This window comes from Salvelinus alpinus, chromosome 1 (genome assembly GCF_045679555.1).
Source record: "Salvelinus alpinus chromosome 1, SLU_Salpinus.1, whole genome shotgun sequence".
Classification (NCBI taxonomy): Eukaryota; Metazoa; Chordata; class Actinopteri; order Salmoniformes; family Salmonidae; genus Salvelinus; species Salvelinus alpinus.
Window position 1 is genome coordinate 93,382,405 of NC_092086.1, and position 19,640 is coordinate 93,402,044.

Consider the following 19,640-nt stretch of genomic DNA (forward strand, 5'->3'; position numbering starts at 1 on the left):
TTGGTAGGGGGCCGTGTCAGTGGCACTGTATTGTCCTCAAAGCGGGCAAAAAAGTTGTTTAGCCTGTCTGGGAGCAAGACATCCTGGTCCGCGACGGGGCTGGTTTTCTTTTTGTAATCCGTGATTGACTGTAGACCCTGCCACATACCTCTTGTGTCTGAGCTGTTGAATTGCGACTCGATTTTGTCTCTGTACTGGGACTTAGCCTGTTTGATTGCCTTGCGGAGAGAATAGCTACACTGTTTGTATTCGGTCATGCTTCCGGTCACCTTGCCCTGGTTAAAAGCAGTGGTTCGCGCTTTCAGTTTCACGCGAATGCTGCCGTCAATCCACGGTTTCTGGTTTGGGAATGTTTTAATCGTTGCTGTGGGTACGACATCGTCAATGCACTTCCTAATGAACTCGCTCACCGAATCAGCATATTCGTCAATATTGTTGTTGGACGCAATGCGGAACATATTCCAATCCGCGTGATCGAAGCAGTCTTGAAGCGTGGATTCAGATTGGTCGGACCAGCGTTGAACAGACCTGAGCGCGGGAGCTTGTTGTTTTAGTTTCTGTTTGTAGGCTGGAATCAACAAAATGGAGTCGTGGTCAGCTTTTCCGAAAGGGGGGCGGGGGAGGGCCTTATATGTGTCGCGGAAATTAGTATAACAATGATCTAGGGTTTTTCCAGCCCTGGTAGCACAATCGATATGCTGATAGAATTTTTTGTGTTGTGTTTAGTTTTGTGTTTAGATTAGCCTTGTTAAAATCCCCAGCTACAATGAATGCAGCCTCAGGGTGTGTGGTTTCCAGTTTACAAAGAGTCAGATAAAGTTCGTTCAGGGCCATCGATGTGTCTGCTTGGGGGGGAATATATACGGCTGTGATTATGATTGAAGAGAATTCCCTTGGTAGATAATGCGGTCGACATTTGATTGTGAGGAGTTCTAGATCAGGTGAACAGAATGACTTGAGTTCCTGTGTGTTGTTATGATGATCACACCACGTCTCGTTAATCATAAGGCATACCCCCCCGCCCCTCTTCTTACCAGAAAGATGTTTGTTTCTGTCGGCGCGATGCATGAAGAAACCAGCTGGCTGCACCGACTCCGTTAGCGTCTCTTGAGTTAGCCATGTTTCCGTGAAGCAGAGCACGTTGCAATCCCTGATGTCTCTCTGGAATGCTACCCGTGCTCGGATTTCATCAACCTTATTGTCAAGAGACTGGACATTGGCGAGTAGTATGCTAGGGAGTGGAGCGCGATGTGCCCGTCTCCGAAGCCTGACCACGAGACCGCCTCGTTTGCCCCTTTTACGGCGTCGCACAGGGTCGCCGGCTGGGATCAGATCCATTGTATTGGGTGGAAGGCAAAACACTGGATCCGTTTCGGGAAAGTCATATTCCTGGTAGGAACCATGATGAGTTGACGTTAATCGTATATTCAGTAGTTCCTCCCGACTGTATGTAATGAAACCTAAGATTACCTGGGGTACCGATGTAAGAAATAACATATAAAAAAACAAAATACTGCATATTTTCCAAGGAACGCGAAGCGAGGCGGCCATCTCTTTTCGGCGCCGGATGTATCTTAGTGCCAGCCTCTGACTGTGGTGGTATGTAAACAGCTAAAAAGAATAAAGATGAAAACTCTCTCTGTAGGTAGTGTGGTCTGCAGCTTATCATGAGAAACTCTACCTCAGGCGAGCAATAGCTCGAGACTTCCTTAGATATCGTGTACCAGCTGTTGTTTACGAAAATACATAGACCGCCGCCCCTTATCTTACCAGATGCCTCTGTTCTATCCTGCCGGTACATCGTATAACCAGCCAGCTGTATGTTGATATTGTCGTCGTTCAGCCACGACTCCGTGAAGGATAAGATGTTACAGTTTTGAATGTCCCGTTGGTAGTTTAATCTTCCCAGTAACTCGTCCATTTTATTGCATGTTTGCTAGCAGATTTGAGGGAAGTGGGGGTTTATTTCGATTGCCTCCGACTTCTCAGAAGGCAGCCCGCTCTCCGGCCTCTCTTTCTCCGCCTCCTCTTGAAGCAGATCACTGGGGTCGGGGCTTGTTCCCGAGGGAGCCGTATATCCTCCACCTCGGGCTCATTAGAGTCGTGAAAGAAGAAAAAGGATTCTGCTGGTCCGTAGTGAGTAGTCACAGTCCTGATGTCTGGAAGTTATTTTCGGTATGTAAAAAAATTGTAAAAAAATAAGTTACAAACAACGCAGATAAACGAACACAAAACAGAATCGGTTGGTAAAATGTAAAACGTCTGGCTCCTGCTCCGGGGCCATCCGTGTGCAATAATAGTGTTTACATGATTTTTAAATTACTTTATTGAGCTTCACAATCAATTTGAGATACTTTCGGATGATTTGGACATGATATGCGAAAAATGCTAATATCGGTCCCATGACTTGAATGGGATTTGTGCCACAAATGCTAAAACGTTAGCATGTGGAAACTTCCCCACTGGGATTTACGATTTCACAACCGGTAAATACCACCTTACCACTTGGTTGGAACGCAGCATTAGCCACTTGACATCCTGGTCAAAACATTTGGATGACGTTTCATATCCGTGTGGACAGAGAAAATGGCGGAAGTGGAGGAGACAAGTAAACTTATGGTAAGAAGAAAGCACATAATGTAACTATTCGTGTTCATATATACAACATTTACATAGTATACATTAATGTTTTTATAGGCGTGGTGTTAATATTAAATACAGATGAGGGAATGTCAACATTGGTGTTGAAGTTAGCTAGCACTACACAAGGAAAACGCTTGCAGTAACATTGTTGTATGTTCAGTAAAGTCACCATACATGCAAAAGTTCTCAATGGCTTCCAAAACCTAGAGAGAGAATTGATTAGTTTTTTAACGAGCCATGTAAACAATGGCTCGTTGCAGAACGAAGTAAGAGGGAGAACAGTAGCTATCTAACGTTACTGTATTATCTGTCTGTTTAGCCAAGCTAGCTCTCCACCATGCATGTGCCAACAGCAGCACCCAAACCAAATATTGTAATAAGACCGCATTGAATTATCATGAAGAAACTAAATTTATAGCTAAGCTGAAATAGAATAATCGGTTGTCATTATTGAGAGCCAAATGTATAATTTATTTGTATCTATGTTTCTTATTTCCAGTTTGCAGGTCTGTCAGATGTGTCCATTTCAGGGGACATTCCTGTTGAGGGGGAGATCAATGTCCCTGTTGGAACACCGAGTCAGGACAAAGAATACTCTACACTGGATGAACCTGTCAAAGACACCATAGTAAGATTTCCCTCTTTGTGTACATACTTGAATCTTTAAAGGCCTAGTGCAGTCAAAAATGTGATTTCCCCCTGTGTTTTATATCAAATTGTACAACAGCTGATGAAACTAACACTGTAAAAGTGTGAAAGATTTATATCAGTGTTATTGCCTGATAGTTGCTGATTGAAAATACAATCTACACAGGACCTTTTAATCAGCAGGTTTGCATGGATGGGAGTGTCGGCTTGTAATTATTTCGCCACTATCGCCTATTTATTGCCTTACCTCCCTTATCCTACCTCATTTGCACACATTGTATATAGACTTTTTCTATTGTATTATTGACTTTTGTTTATTCCATGTGTTGTTGTTTGTGTCGCACTGTTATGCTTTATCTTGGCCAGGTCGTAGTTGTAAATGAGAACTTGTTCTCAACTAGCCTACCTGGTTAAACAAAGGTGAAATAAAATAAAATTTGATTAGTTTGATTTTATCCTTCCACCAGACGATATAGTCGGGGGCAAAGGCCAGTTGTTAGTTGTGAAGTTGCTAACCAAACAGGCTGGTCATGAATTATTTTGGGATGTTTTGACTAGAGGTCGACCGATTATGATTTTTCAATGCCGATACCGATTATTGGAGGACCAAAAAAGCCAATACCGATTAATCAGACAATTTTTAAAACTTTTTTATTTGTAATAATGACAATTACAACAATACTGAATTAACACTTATTTTAACTTAATATAATACATCAATAAAATCAATTTAGCTTCAAATAAATAATGAAACATGTTTAATTTGGTTTAAATAATGCAAAAACAAAGTGTTGGAGAAGAAAGTAAAAGTGCAATATGTGCCATGTAAGAAAGCTAACGTTTAAGTTCCTTGCTCAGAACATGAGACCATATGAAAGCTGGTGGTTCCTTTTAACATGAGTCTTCAATATTCCCAAGTAAGAAGTTTTAGGTTGTAGTTGTTATAGGAATTATAGGACTATTTCTTTCTATACGATTTGTATTTCATATACCTTTGACTATTGAATGTGCTTATAGGCGCTTTAGTATTGCCAGTGTAACAGTATAGCTTCCATACCTCTCCTCGCCGCTACCTGGGCTCAAACCAGGAACACATTGACAACAGCCACCCTCGAAGCAGCGTTACACATGCAGAGCAAGGGGAACAACTACTCCAAGTCTCAGAGCGAGTGACGTTTGAAACGCTATTAGCGTGCACCCCGCTAACTAGCTATCCATTTCACATCGATTACACCAGCCTAATCTCGGGAGTTGATAGGCTTGAAGTCATAAACAGCTAAAGAGCTGCTGGCAAAACGCACGAAAGTGCTGTTTGAATGAATGCTTAAGAGCCTGCTGCTGCCTACCATCGCTCAGTCAGACTGCTCTATCAAATCATAGACTTAATTATAACATAATAACACACAGAAATACGAGCCTTAGGTCATTAATATGGTCGAATCCGGAAACTATCATCTCGAAAACAAAACGTTTATTCTTTCAGTGAAATACGGAACCGTTCTGTATTTTATCTAACGGGAGGCATCCATAAGTCTATATTCCTGTTACATTGCACAACCTTCAATGTTATGTCATAATTACGTAAAATTCTGGCAAATTAGTTCGCAATGAGCCAGGCGGCCCAAACTGTTGCATATACTCTGACTCTGCGTGCAATGAACGCAAGAGAAGTGACACAATTTCACCTGGTTAATATTACCTGCTAACCTGGATTTCTTTTAGCTAAATATGCAGGTTTAAAAAATATATACTTCTGTGTATGGATAATTTAGAAAGGCATTGATGTTTATGGTTAGGTACACGTTGGAGCAACGACAGTCCTTTTTCGCAAATGCGCACTGCATCGATTATATGCAACGCAGGACACGCTAGATAAACTAGTAATATCATCAACCATGTGTAGTTATAACTAGTGATTATGATTGATTGTTTTTTATAAGATAAGTTTAATGCTAGCAAGCAACTTACCTTGGCTTCTTACTGCATTTGCGTAACAGGCGGACTCCTCGTTAGGCAGGTGGTTAGAGCGTTGGACTAGTTAACCGTAAGGTTGCAAGATTGAGCTGACAAGGTAAAAATCTGTCGTTCTGCCCCTGAACAAGGCAGTTAACCCACCGTTCCTAGGCCGTCATTGAAAATAAGAATGTGTTCTTAACTGACTTGCCTAGTTAAATAAAGGTGTAAAAAATAATATTTTTTAATTAATTTTTTTGTAAAATCGGCGTCTAAAATTAGCGATATCCGATTGTTATGAAAACTTGAAATCGGCCCTAATTAATCGGCAATTCCGATTAATCGGTCGACCTCTAGTTTTGACCCAGTCGTTCATTCTATTCATCCCATGTGTAACGGCAGCCTTCCTCCTCTTCGTCTGAAGAGGAGGTGTAGCAGGGATCGGACCAAGACGCAGCGTAGTAGGTGTCCATGTTTTAATAATAATCAACTGAACACGAACACAATACAAAATAACAAACGTGGCAAAACCGAAACAGTCCTATCTGGTGCAGAGAACACAAAGACAGAAGACAACCACCCACAAACCCCAACACAAAACAAGCTACCTAAATATGGTTCCCAATCAGAGACAATGACTAACACCTGCCTCTGATTGAGAACCATATCAGACCATACATAGAAACGGACAAACTAGACACACAACATAGAATGCCCACCCAGCTCACGTCCTGACCAACACTAAAACAAAGAAAACACAAAAGAACTATGGTCAGAACATGACACCATGATGCTATGCTAAACAAATCATTGGCATGTAGCTAGCTAGCATAGGTTCAATGATGATGAGAGACAAGAACTTCAATAAATAATGTTTTAATAAATATTGTATAAATGGGCAACAAGAACTTCATCAAATAATGATTTGTTAAATAATGTATAGATAAGCAAAAACCAGCAGATTGTCAAGTCAATAATATAATATAACATTAACGTTACTTATGAAGGCTAGCTAGGCAAATTATGTTACTCCTCCTTTGCTAGCTAGCTAGCCAACTACACACAATCGCATCAAGCAACTGAAATAACAGCAAGCTATGTGCATTTTCTTTGGATATATCCATTATAATGATCCCGATAAATTAATTATCTTGTCTCAGAGAAGCTGCCAGTCTCGTCACAGTCATACATGGCACGGTGGAGACGGCAAAAATAAACTGCAACATGTTGCACAGGTCAGATGGGCACACAGCGAGGCTTACATTAACCTCCGCTGTACCAAACCAAATGCTAGGCAAGAAGCATGCGGAAATAATGTCTTGACTCTTTTTTTTTTCAGGGGAGATTAAGTTTATGAATGCCTGGTTGGGCTGCGGGACAGTGGATGCCCATTGTTACTTGAATTTTAATTTAGGCATCTTGCGGGAATTATTGCGAATAACTCCCTGCTATCAACCAATCAGCATCCAGGATTTGAACAACCTGTTTTATAATTAAGTGATAATGCCCGACAATATGGTGTTTGGCAAACCGTGATAATATTTCCTCCAAACACCAGCTAAGAGGGCATTATCACTTTTATACAACGGGTTACCAACGTATTCAAATAATGATTGACATATTTTCTTTTCAAAACTATTCATACTATTTCATCCTTCCACAAGATATTGTCCCGACACAAATCTAGGGTTGCTACCCAAGCCGGCTGGACATTCGTTCTATCAGTTCGGTTGCCAGAGACGCGACCCAGTTGTTCATTGTTTTTGTTCTGTATCTATGGATGTGACCCAGTCATTCTTTCTAAATGTTCCATTGTCATACTGGCTGGCAACATTCTTATCCCATGCTTGCTAGCTAGCCAACTACGGCTAGCAAACAGTCACTTCAAAAAGTGCATGAAGAATAACAGCTGCATTTGCATTTGTTTAAGCTGTTTTCTAGTAACATTTATTTGGATACATCCATAACAATGAGCTAATGAGGTGTGATTTCGCCTGACATAGAAATTGTGCTCTCTCATCAGGACACTGTTGTTTAGTGGAGCTAGCTAACAAGACCGCTAACACAATCACTTCAAACTGAAGCTGGAAAGACTGCAAACTAGCTGCACTTCGTTTCTTTTTACCTTTTTTCAATTGACATTTCTTTGTATATATCCATAAAATGATGCCAGCTGATGCATGATTTCTACTCCCGACACGTTCATTACTATGGGACAGCAGGAGATGGAATTTGAATATTGAAACAATGTTGAAATGTCAGAGAGACAGTCTGCAAGATTTATACAAATCTCCGCTGTTGAAAACAAGATGTTAGTTTACAAAACCTGAGATAATGTCTAGATGTTTTTTATAGTGGAGATCAAGTTTATTAAGTGCCTGGCTGGGCTGATGAGACAGTGGATTGTGCTGTCAGATGGAACAGAGTAAATCAGCATTTTAACATCAGATTTAGCTGGTGGTAACTTGTGGAATAGACACCAGCTGGAATGCACTTTTAACCAATCAGCATTCAGGATTAGACCCATCTGGTGTATAATAGACCAATAACAAAGAGAGTTCCAAACCTCTCTGCCAATAACGGCTAGTTTTCAGTTTTCCCCTCCCACTCAGACCACTCTTATTCTTGCTTGAGAAATAGTTTTTTGCTAAAAAGCTATTTTTGCCTATTTGAAATCTATTACAGCAAGGTACTTTTTACCCGGAAATTATTTGATAGTGATATAAAAATGTATGCATTTAATGACACCTTTAATTTGGCCCTTCCCTGATACATGGCATTTTAAAATCTCTTCTAAAATCTCCCTCATGCCTCATTTACAGTTGCGAGATCTGAAAGCAGTGGGGAAGAAGTTTGTTCATGTGATGTATCCCAAGAAGAGTTCAGCGCTACTGAGAGACTGTGAGTACTGTGTATTTTGAAAGATGAATTCATCTTTTAAACTATTCCAACACAATGAACAAGTGGTGTTATATGATGTGACATAGCTGTATCTAACTTGGTAATATATTTAACCAATGTGTACAAGGATAACAGTATAATGATATGAAAAACATTATATTAAATGACATTTGTAGTAGTACCTAGGAAAATGTGTCAAACAAAATGTGCCAGGTGTTTTAATATTATTTTAGCTCTCTCCAATACTACCTAGGGAAATGTGACAATGCTAAATGTGTTTGATGTTTTAGTAGGAATATTGTGTTTACTTCGTCTTCTTTTCCAGGGGACTTGTGGGGACCGTTATTGCTCTGCGTGACACTGGCTCTGTGAGTATTCACGTTTCAATGTAGTAGCAGAATATAACTGCTAACACTCTTTGAGAATGAAGGATGACTACAGAAGGATGAGCTATGGATTGATAATGTTTCCTTCCTGTTTTTTTAGGATGCTGCAGGGGGGTTCAGTTGACAGTAAGGATGACGGAGGGCCCCAGTTTGCAGAGGTGTTTGTGATCATCTGGTTTGGATCTGTCATCATCACACTGAACTCGAAGCTGTTAGGAGGCACCATGTACGTGTCTGTCATTTCCAACTGCCCAACTTTATAGCTGGCTTCCAATCATTATAGTGAAATTATTCCAGTATAAAAAAATTTGACATGAGAGCATTTTAACATGCAAATACTGTAATATGATTAGTTCCTTAATTTAATTTATTAATTGAAACCTTGTTTAAAAATGCCTGTTTTCCCTCCCTCTCTAGATCTTTTTTCCAGAGCCTGTGTGTGCTAGGCTACTGCATCATGCCTCTGACCGTGGCAATGGTTGTCTGTAGGCTAGTGCTGCTAGGTGGGTCTTGGGGGTTCAGCTTTATCGTCCGACTAATTGTGGTCACAGCATCATTCAGTTGGTCCACGTTTGGTAAGGAAGGTCCTTTTCATAAGGAGACAATTATATTTGTTTAAATTTAGTTGGCTATATTTATTGGTGCAAACACACCTCTACAAACACATTGACTGTTTGCAGTCATACTGACTTCCAGTAGGTGGAGCTGTTGTATAAAGATTCACCTTCTAATGTTCCTCATAACATTAGTACTACATTTGAATATATTATTACTGTCTAATCTTATCATAAAACAAGTCACTGATAACTCATGAGTGTATGTATGTATATGATTTCCCCCCAGCCTCTACAGCTTTTTTAGCAGATTGCCAACCTCCCAATCGCAAAGCTTTGGTGGTGTATCCTGTCTTCCTTTTTTACTTCGTCATTGGATGGATGATTTTCACATTCTCACCATCTGCGCAACGGTGGACTTATCTCTAAACTGAACTTATCCCAATCCTTTTGGAATAGAAGGATACAAATCAACACCATGCCATTTGTGAAAGCTGAGTGGAGTGTTGGGAGTACTTTTGATGGAAAACATTGTATGTTTCTTTGGAGCAACAAGGAAAATGGTGAGATATTAACCATAGTGCACAATGCTTTGCCTTTTTCTCTTTTTTGTGGCTCTATTATTGCTAAGCATAGCTAAGAAATACAGTGGAGTACAATGGACAAAAGAGTCAAAGTGAGTCCCTATAAGGATGTCAGAAAAGCCTATCTGCTTGATTAAACAAGCTCTCTGTGTCTCACATGAAGAGATTACTTATCTAAATTTTTTCCTGCCTTGAAAATGATCTTACAATACCAACTAAGGTTCCTACACTAAGCACATTCCCCACTGTAATGTTAATAATTCATAATAACATGTAGACTAGCAGGAATAATGGGGACCATGCGATCTATATTGTATGTGTCATGGTCTATTGCCATTTACTTCTGAATATGTGATGCCAGTATGTATACAGTACACTGCCTCACTACATCCTACTGCATATGTCCTATCACTCAAACATTGCTTGGAAACAGGTTTCTGTTTTATTTGGGAATAAGTAAAACATTTTCAAGTAGTATTATCTTATTCAGAAGGTAGGATTTGATTATCCACGGATAGTAAGTGGCAGTGTTGCTTGATTTTGATATGAGCAACCTAAAAAGTATGTAGGTGGCTGTAGTTTACATTTTCACATTTTTACTTTCACAAAGTTATGTTAAAATATATCTATACATTTCCAGTTCTCTTTCAATATTTGAATGTCATTCTATTAAAACAGAAATGCTGTAAAAAAATAAATAAAAAAAATAACAATGGCACCCTCCAAAACCTGACTCATTTCTATTTGTTTCTATAATTGTGTTTTTATTTCAATTTTGTAATACGGTACAAAATCAGGGATTCCTGTCTAAAAGACATTGATGGAATCAGAAGCTAAAGGGGGAATGATGGTGGAATAAGGTTGGTATACTTGGTACACTTGGTATACAAATTTCTTCTGTCACTAGCGATATAGCTCAAATTTTATGCAAGAACTCTGGACTACACCAGCAGCAGTTAAACTGAAAAGTATATTTTGATTAGTTTGATAGCCTGTCAGAAGCCTCTGATTGTTATGGGTAAGTTTGCCAGCATATGTGTAGCTCCTGACTGTTGACTCAAGGCCTGTGTGTGAAGAGAAATTATTTATTGGGAGTATAACCTCCCCAAATACCTGCCCTGAAACCTCTTAAGTTTGTATTCTGTTAAAATAAAGCCCCTCTAGAGATTTTTTCTTCTGAAAATCATAGCACTTTCAAAACTCCAAGCAATGCAAATGTGTCTGTTTCCATGATGTTTGTACTTTCATATAACACTGTAAACCTATAATAACTAACGGGAAGTAAATGCATCCATTTCCTTTCAAATTAATCGTTTTTGTGAAGCTACTTAGGCTACATGGTGCTGAATTACGGTGAGTAGTCCCTCCCCACAGCTGCCCATGTCCCTTAATGTTGATGATATGGTTGTTACTGACAAGAAGCACATGGCTGAGCTCTAATCACTTCATTAAGTCAGGATTCCTATTTGACTCAGCCATGCACCTTGCCTGTCTAACATTTCCTCATCACACACCCCTTCTAATGCGACAAGCCCCGATGCTCCTCCCTCTTTTCCCCCTGCCCCGCTACAGAGTTTTTCCCTGCAGGCAGTCACTGAGTCCGAGGTGCTAAAGGAGCTCCTTAAACTTGACTCCCAAAAACCATCTGGATCAGATGGTTTAGACCAGGCCTGGGCAATTATTTTTCATGGAGGTCCATATTAGAATATATTTTTTGCCATCGCGAGCCAGAATTATATTACAGGATTATACATCATGTGTATGACTGTGTTGACAGATCTATCTACTGTAAATCACATCCAGATATGCAACTTATTTAACTTTTTTAACATGCACAGAAATAAACCACATCCATGTTCCCCTCTTGGTAGGTATTTTCATTATTAAACATGCAGTGAACTACACAGAGGCAAAAGTACGCTGTGCATTCAGCACCACAGACAGAACTCTTGTTAATGGCTATGCACAAAAACACAAGAAAGAGAGAGAGCTCAACATTACATTTAAACTACTCAATCAGTGTGAGGAGTGAAGTCTCTGATGGGTATTGAATAGAGCAGTGAAGTCAGTTTCTAATGTCGCTATGCGCATGATTGCTGAGAGGTGAGAGACAGTAAAATAAGATCTGTGCCTTGACTTGTTATATTTCATCACTGAAAATGTCTGTTCACATACATAGGTTGACCCAAACACTACAAACATCTTCTGAGCATGACTACTAATCTTTGGAAAGTTTTGTTCATCGAGAGATGTATAGAACCTCATAAGTGACATTGTTTTGAATAGTTCTCCAATCACTTCGTCAGACTGAAGATCGATAAGCTGAAGTTGCAGGTCAGTGGTGGCGTTATCCACATTGAAGATGAAATGAGAGGAAACCAACACCATGCCATTTTCCAACACTTTGAAATCCTCAAAACGATGAGAAAACTCACCGTTCAATTCTCGCAGCAGCAATGTATACTTCTCCCGCTGGTCATCTGATAGGGAACATACTAGTGGTGTCGGAAGGTGGGTGAGATTGTTGGCTTCTACTTGGCGGGACAGGAGTAGTACATTTCCCTTGAAGGCGTTGACAAGGCTGTATATCTGATGTGCAAAAAGGCCCTTCCCTTGCAGTTTGGAATTCAGTTCATTCATGAGGGCCAGGATGCCCACGGTGAAGGAAAAATCAGCCAACCATTTATCTTGCAGTTGAGGGAAATCCACATATTTTCCTTTCATTTGCAAAAACTCATCAATCTCCAACTTCAGGTCAACACCCTTTTAAGCACCTTCCCAAAACTCAGCCATCTCATGTTTGTGTGGTAGGGGAGATCTGCATGACCCGACTATCTCTTCCAACAGGGAGACAAACTGCCTGTGGTTTAAAGATTTTGCTCTTATGAAGTTTACCACTTTAGTGACTGTATCCACAACATGGCTCATTTTCAGAACACATTTACAGAACGAACACCTGATGAATAATGCAATGCAGGAAAATCATTTTCTGATCTGGGTTGAGTTCAGCTACTTGATCTTGTATCCTTTTCAAAAGGCCAACGTTCTTTCCTGTCAGGTTTGGGCACCCGGTGCGAGTGGTCAGACTGGATAACTTTTCAAAACGTATTAACCTCCTCCAATAAACCTTTCCCTGTGTTTGTGTTCTTCATTGACAGCACTGAAGCAAGCTCCTCTGTAATTTAAAAGTCTGGGGTTATGCCTCGTAAGAATATCAACAACTGCGCCGTGTCATGTGCATCACTGCTCTCATCCTGGGCCAAGGAGAAATAGATGAAATCCTTTACCTTTCAACTGTTGTTCCATATTCTCTGCGATGTCCTCAACACGCCGTGTCACTGTTCGTCTTGACAGGGAAACATTTTCAAACAGCTCTTTCTTGTCGGGACAAATTATTGCTGCAGAGTCAATTAAACATTCTTTAATGAATTCGCCCTCAGCGAATGGCTTGCTATGTTTAGCAATTTTGTGGGACAGTACATAGCTAGCTCTCTCAATTCTGTCGTTTGCTGAATGCAGTTGCTGAAGTCCTTGCTGCTTTTGCAACTGAAAAAGCAACTCTTTCGATGCACTTGCCCTCTCCTCAGAAGACATTTTCCTATGCTTCATCTGGAATTCATCTTGGCCATGTTCTGTTATAACCTCCACCCGGCACAGCCAGAAGAGGACTGGCCACCCCTCATAGCCTGGTTCCTCTCTAGGTTTCTTCCTAGGTTTTGGCCTTTCTAGGGAGTTTTTCCTAGCCACCGTGCTTCTACACCTGCATTGCTTGCTGTTTGGGGTTTTAGGCTGGGTTTCTGTACAGCACTTTGAGATATCAGCTGATGTACGAAGGGCTATATAAATAAATGTGATTTGATTTGAATAGTCAGGAGAAGTTGTAGTCTTTAAGACAGCGATGCTCTCTTTGCACACTAAGCACACAGCTTTCCCTGATACCTCAATAAATAAATATTTCGATGTCCACTCTTGCTGGAACACCCTACATTCATTGTCTACTTTCCTTTTCTTTGAAATCTTAAACTCATTTTTGCACGATTTCTAGCTAGCTACTATTTGTAACTGTGACGTGTGTCAGCCTGTCAGTCACTCTGTCCTCGTGCAGTTGTTATTTATACGTGCCTTCAAAATAAATGTTCCACAAGCGGTGGGAGTTGAATCATTACACAAAGGCGAGTATTCATTGGGCTTTTCATTTGAATAACAAATATGTTTTTCAAAACTTTACTATTGCAAATTCTTTATGTGATATGAGAATGATTCCGCGGGCCGTATTGAATCAGGTCACGGGCCTCATACGGCCCCTGGGCCGGCCTTTGCCCAGGCCTGGTATAGACCCTTCCTTCATTAAGGTTGCTGCCCCTATCATTTTTAACCTGGCTCTTCTCTGGGGAGGATCCCATTGCTTGGAAGGCAGCCATGGTGTGTCCTTTATTTAAAAGGGGAGATCAAGCTGATCCTAACTGTTATAGGCCTATTTATATAGTGCCCTGTTCATCAAAAGTGTTGGAAGAATTTGTCAATAATCAACTGACTGGCTTTCTTCATGTCAATAGTATTCTCTTTGGTATGCAATCTGGTTTCTGCTCAGGTTATGGATGTGTCACTGCAACCTTAAAGGTCCTCAATGATGTCACCATTGCCCTTGATTCTAAGCAATGTTGTGCTGCTATTTTTATTGACTTGGCCAAAGCTTTTGATACGGTAGACCATTCCATTCTTGTGCGCCGGCTAAGGAGTATTATGTCTCAGGGGTCTTTGGCCTGGTTTGCTAACTACCTCTCTCAAAGAGTGCAGTGTGTAAAGGCAGAACATCTGCTGTCTCAGCCACTGCCTGTCACCAAGGGAGTACCCCAAGGCTCGATCCTAGGCCCCACGCTCTTCTCAATTTACATCAACAACATAGCTCAGGCAGTACAGTCTGGCCTCTCCCCGGATTTTGTGTTAAACACTCTACTATTAGTGTCCAATAATCTTTCTCAGCCATTAACCTTGTTCTGAACACCTCCAAAACAAAGGTCATGTGGTTTGGTAAAAAGAATGCCCCTCTCCCCACAGGTGTGATTATTACCTCTGAGGGTTTAGAGCTTAAGGTAGTCACCTCATACTAGTACTTGGGAGTATGGCTAGATGGTACACTGTCCGTCCTTCTCTCAGCACATATCAAAGCTGCAGGTTAAAGTTAAATCTAGACTTGGTTTCCTCTATTGTAATCGCTCCTCTTTCATCCCAGTTGCCAAACTAACCCTGATTCAGATGACCATCCTACCCATGCTAGATTACGGAAACGTAATTTATAGATTGTCTGGTAAGGGTGCTCTCGAGCGGCTAGATATTCTTTACCATTTGGCCATCAGATTTGCCACCAATGCTCCTTATAGGACACATCACTGCACTCTATACTCCTCTGTAAACTGGTCATCTCTGTATACCCATCACAAGACCCACTGGTTGATGCTTATTTATAAAACCCTCTTAGGCCTCACTCCCCCCTATCTGAGATATTTACTGCAGCCCTCATCCTCCACATACAACACCCGTTCTGCCAGTCACATTCTGTTAAAGGTCCCCAAAGCACACACATCCCTGGGTCGCTCGTATTTTCAGTTCGCTGCAGCTAGTGACTGGAACGAGCTGCAACAAACACTCAAACTGGACAGTTTTATCTCAATCTCTTCATTCAACGACTCAATCATGAACAGTGTTACTGACAGTTGTGGCTGCTTTGCGTGATATATTGTTGTCTCTACCTTCTGGCCCTTTGTGCTGTTGTCTGTGCCCAATAATGTTTGTACCAGTCAAGCAGTGAATATCAAACACAGATTCAACAACAAAAATGTAAATCTAGGGTAAGAGCTGAAAATGGTTGTCTAGCAATGATCACCAACCAATCTGACAGAGCTTGAAGAATTTTGAAAAGAATAATGGGCAAATATTGCGCAATCCAGGTATGGAAAGGTCTTCGAGACTTACAGTGGCTTACGAAAGTATTCACACTCTTTGGCATTTTTCCTATTTTGTTGCCTTACAACCTGCAATTAAAATATAGTTTTTGGGGGTTTGTATAATTTGATTTATACCACATACCTACCACTTTGAAGATGCTAAATATTTTTTCTTGTGAAACAAACAACAATTAAGTACAAAAAAACTGAAAACTTAAGCGTGCATAACTATTCACCCCCCCAAAGTCTATACTTTGTAGAGCCACCTTTTGCAGCAATTTCAGCTGCAAGTCTCTAGGGGGTATGTCTCTATAAGGTTGGCACATCTAGCCACTGGTATTTTTGCTTATACTTCAAGGCAAAACTGCTCCAGCTCCTTCAAGTTGGATGGGTACCGCTGGTGTACAACAATCTTTAAGTCATACCACAGATTCTCAATTGGATTGAGGTCTGGGCTTTGACTAGGCCATTCCAAGACATATACATGTTTCCCCTTAATCCACTCAAGTGTTGCTTTAGCAGTATGGTTAGGGTCATTGTCCTGCTGGAAGGTGAACCTCCGTCCCAGTCTCAAATCTCTGGATGACTGAAACAGGTTTCCCTCAAGAATTTCCCTGTATTTAGTGCCATCCTTCAATTCTGACCAGTTTCCCAGTCCCTGCCGATGAAAAACATCCCCACAGCATGATGCTGCCACCACTCTGCTTCACTGGGATGGTGTTCTCAGGGTGATGAGAGGTTTTGGGTTTGCGCCAGACATAGCGTTTTCCTTGATGGCCGAAAAGCTCAATTTTAGTCTCATCTGACCAGATGTTATAACATCTTCAACAAACAGTGTTCTAGAAATGTCCCTCAAGCAACACTGTTCTTTTTCTGAGTGGACATGTGCATTTACTGGTACAGGTCTGTTCAATTACCAATGTGCTTTTGTATTAGGCCTGTCTCTTATAGCAAGCAACACACATACACATTGTTTGTAATGAAAACAAAGACATGTAATGAATGCATGTAGTGTAGAAAAATGCATTGCCAAAAGGCACTGTGATGAATTCCAAGAGGACCTGAAAATTTCTAATTATGACTGGCATGCAATCCCCACCAGGTCAAGTGTTTTCGCATAGATGACAATGATTATATTGTTGCCATCCCCACAATATAGAAAAAAATCCATTATTGTCATTGTTGTCAGCTCGCCATTAATTCTGCATTATGTTTGTCATTCTGCAAGGTGCTTGCTTCTCTATGCATTTACGATAGTGCCACAAACAATACATGTGTGTTCTATATTCTGCATGTAGTCAAGAGTGAAAGACATCTGATTGAAGATCACAAATCATTAGTCATTTCAAATTCAATCAAATGTATTTTTTAAAGCACTTACTTCAGCAGTTGTCACATAGTGCTATACAATTCAAGGGTTCTTTGAGGACTCTATGACATTGTAACCACGTTTATGCTATTGTTGGGGATAAAAACACCAGATTATGCAGTCTTTGAGTTTTGTTGACTTAATATATTGGAAATCCATAAAAATACAAAATATTCAGATACTTGGAAGCCAAAGACACAATGTTGATCGGCATGCTTGCTCTCATCATGACAGGCCTGAATGACAATATTAATCAAAATATGTGTGCTATCCTGGTTAGTTGAACACACAGTATTGTATGTGAGATGGGGCATAGAAATATAACAATATTGTCCATTGTTCTGTTGTAACGCATCACACGGTGTGTGGGTATAGCATGGTTCCAGAGGACATTCCGTGGCCTTCGCACATTGAGACTTCAGTGCATTCTATATCAGTCAACAGTTGTTTATGTGTTCACTCGTCATTGAGATTCGTAAATTTTGTATTTTCCATTACTGGGGGCTGGGAGGATTATGGTCTTAAATTGCTTAGAACTGTCATGAAATCCCTTCAGTAGTTCTGATACACTGTGCTTCCGCTCCTGAACAACAGAGAGAGAGACAGATACTGCATGCCGAGCCCCGCCTAAGCCACAGTGAATCCAGCCATCTATTGGTTTCAGAGCTACATTATACTGTATGCTGTTATTTGAGTGTCTTTTTTTTTCCATTTCCATAGTCCAGTGCTTCAGCCATTGGTATGCATAAAGCATCCTTTGGATCAGGCTTGTGCTACTGCTGTGATTTACTGTCCCAAGCCCTGCCCACTTCCCTCAGCCTGCTTCTCAACATCCTGCCTCCCAGCTCCAGCTCCAGCTCCAACTCCAGCGCTGGGCTGTGGTGGACACTGAACAGCCATGCAGGACCCAGCACCTTTGGCCCCCCTGTGAGTTCGGATACAGGACCTGGGACCTTTCATAGGACACCTGAACATGGCCTTTTTCAGCTGTTTGTGCTCATTGTTTGGAAGAGCAAAAGTAAGAACAATAAACTTTTAAAAAGTGTAAAATATGTTGGTACATTGTTTGAAATGTGTACCGGTAAAGATAAGAATGAATGTGATAAAGATAATCGGTTTTTAAATGTAGATTTAAGTATTTATCATACTCCAACTGTGTTTTGGTCATGTATGGCTCAGTTGGTAGCTTGCAACGCCAAGATTGTGGGTTCGATTCCTAGGACCATCCATACGTAAAAATGCATGCCCGCAAGACTGTAAGTCCCTTTGAATAAAAGCGACTGTTAAATGACATATATTATTACTATATATTTTGTATTTAATGGGTTCCTCTGCTTTTTAAGAAGTCATTCTAACTCCTTGTAATAAGAAACACCTCACTTATTTTTTTAATAAACTACATATGTATATAGTTGCAATTATATACTATTGTTCAGAAAGAAACATTTAAATAGGAGAGTTCTCATAACTTGCTACAGTTTCATAGAAGTGGTCTGTTCAGCATGTGACTCCCAAAGTAACGGACATTCCGGGCAGTTGGGAGTGGGTGTAGGAATGGAGTGAAGGCTGGCTTGTTTTCAGTGAGCATGCTCTCAAGGAGGTGTTAGCCCAGAGTTACCGCAGCAACGGGATTCAAATGTAGCCTTTCACAAGCTTCCACTTGCAGCCAATAGTGCTCCTTTTAGAAAGTTCTGACATCATTGAAAAGGTAAGATCATAATATAAGGCTGGAACTACACAGAATAGTTGATTCTTTGTTGAATAAATGTCACAGTCTACTACATTTCTCAAGTCTTACTTAATTTGTCTAATTTCACTTCAAGAATGTTGTGCCTATGACCCATATATAACAAAGTTGTAACTTAAATAATGTTTTCTAACAATGTATTGACAACACATTTCAAATACATATCATACGTTAGAAAATAAATAAAGAGTTACTGCACTTGATGCTGCAAAACATTCCATCTGAAACATTCCAAGTATGGAAATGACATGCTCTATTTTCCTTCTTTCAGGTGATGTCCTCATCATGGGGCTACAAGAGAGCAGGTAAGGATAAAAGACTGACTATCATTCAGAGAATTTTTTTTTTTAGAGCAAAGCATTGAGAGCAAAATATGTGCATCTCTTTTGTGATTGTTGGTTAATCAAATTGTCTACTCTATCTAGAAGTGTATAACCATCAGCTGGTCTTCTCAAAGAAAAACATAGCCTGGTATTAAATAAATTGCAAATAGTAGCCAATGATTTATATATAAACTACTTGACTGACAAAGAACGCTGTTTTGAAGTCACCGCACCTCCATCTTGGCACTCCTCCCACCATTGTAAAAAATAGTTTGGATGCTATAGAAATGCATTTACAAATGTCTACATTTGTTTTTGCCATAAGTATTATATTACAAACAGCTAAATGCATACATTTAAATTATATTTGTAAGCTAAACAAACAAAAAATATTATATACAGTACCAGTCAAAAGTTTGGACTCACCTACTCATTCAAGGGTTTTTCTTTATTTTTACTATTTTCTACATTGTAGAATAATAGTGAAGACATCAAAACTATCAAAAAAATATTTTATATTTGAGATTCTTCAAAGTAGCCACCCTTTGCCTTGATGACAGCTTTGCACACTCTTGGCATTCTCTCAA

At 40.2% G+C, this 19,640-nt stretch overlaps 2 protein-coding genes across 2 annotated transcripts in view; both read left to right on the forward strand.

Annotated features, from left to right (window-relative positions):
- The first annotated feature begins 2,483 nt into the window (after nt 1–2,483).
- LOC139534870 (protein YIPF6-like) lies at nt 2,484–10,397 on the forward strand. The gene is made up of 7 exons (XM_071334370.1): nt 2,484–2,619; nt 3,143–3,271; nt 8,067–8,145; nt 8,471–8,513; nt 8,632–8,757; nt 8,949–9,106; nt 9,375–10,397. Exons 1-7 carry the CDS (start codon nt 2,587–2,589, stop codon nt 9,512–9,514), a joined length of 708 nt encoding a protein of 235 aa, XP_071190471.1. The 5' UTR covers nt 2,484–2,586; the 3' UTR covers nt 9,515–10,397.
- A 7,461-nt stretch (nt 10,398–17,858) lies between these two features.
- The window catches only part of stard8 (StAR related lipid transfer domain containing 8), a 44,947-nt gene continuing 43,165 nt past the window's right edge, over nt 17,859–19,640 (forward strand). The window contains exons 1-2 of the mRNA XM_071334557.1: nt 17,859–18,001; nt 19,002–19,035. Of these exons, the coding sequence (XP_071190658.1) occupies nt 17,957–18,001; nt 19,002–19,035 (79 nt within the window). The 5' untranslated portion in view covers nt 17,859–17,956. The remainder of the gene's footprint in view (nt 18,002–19,001; nt 19,036–19,640) is intronic.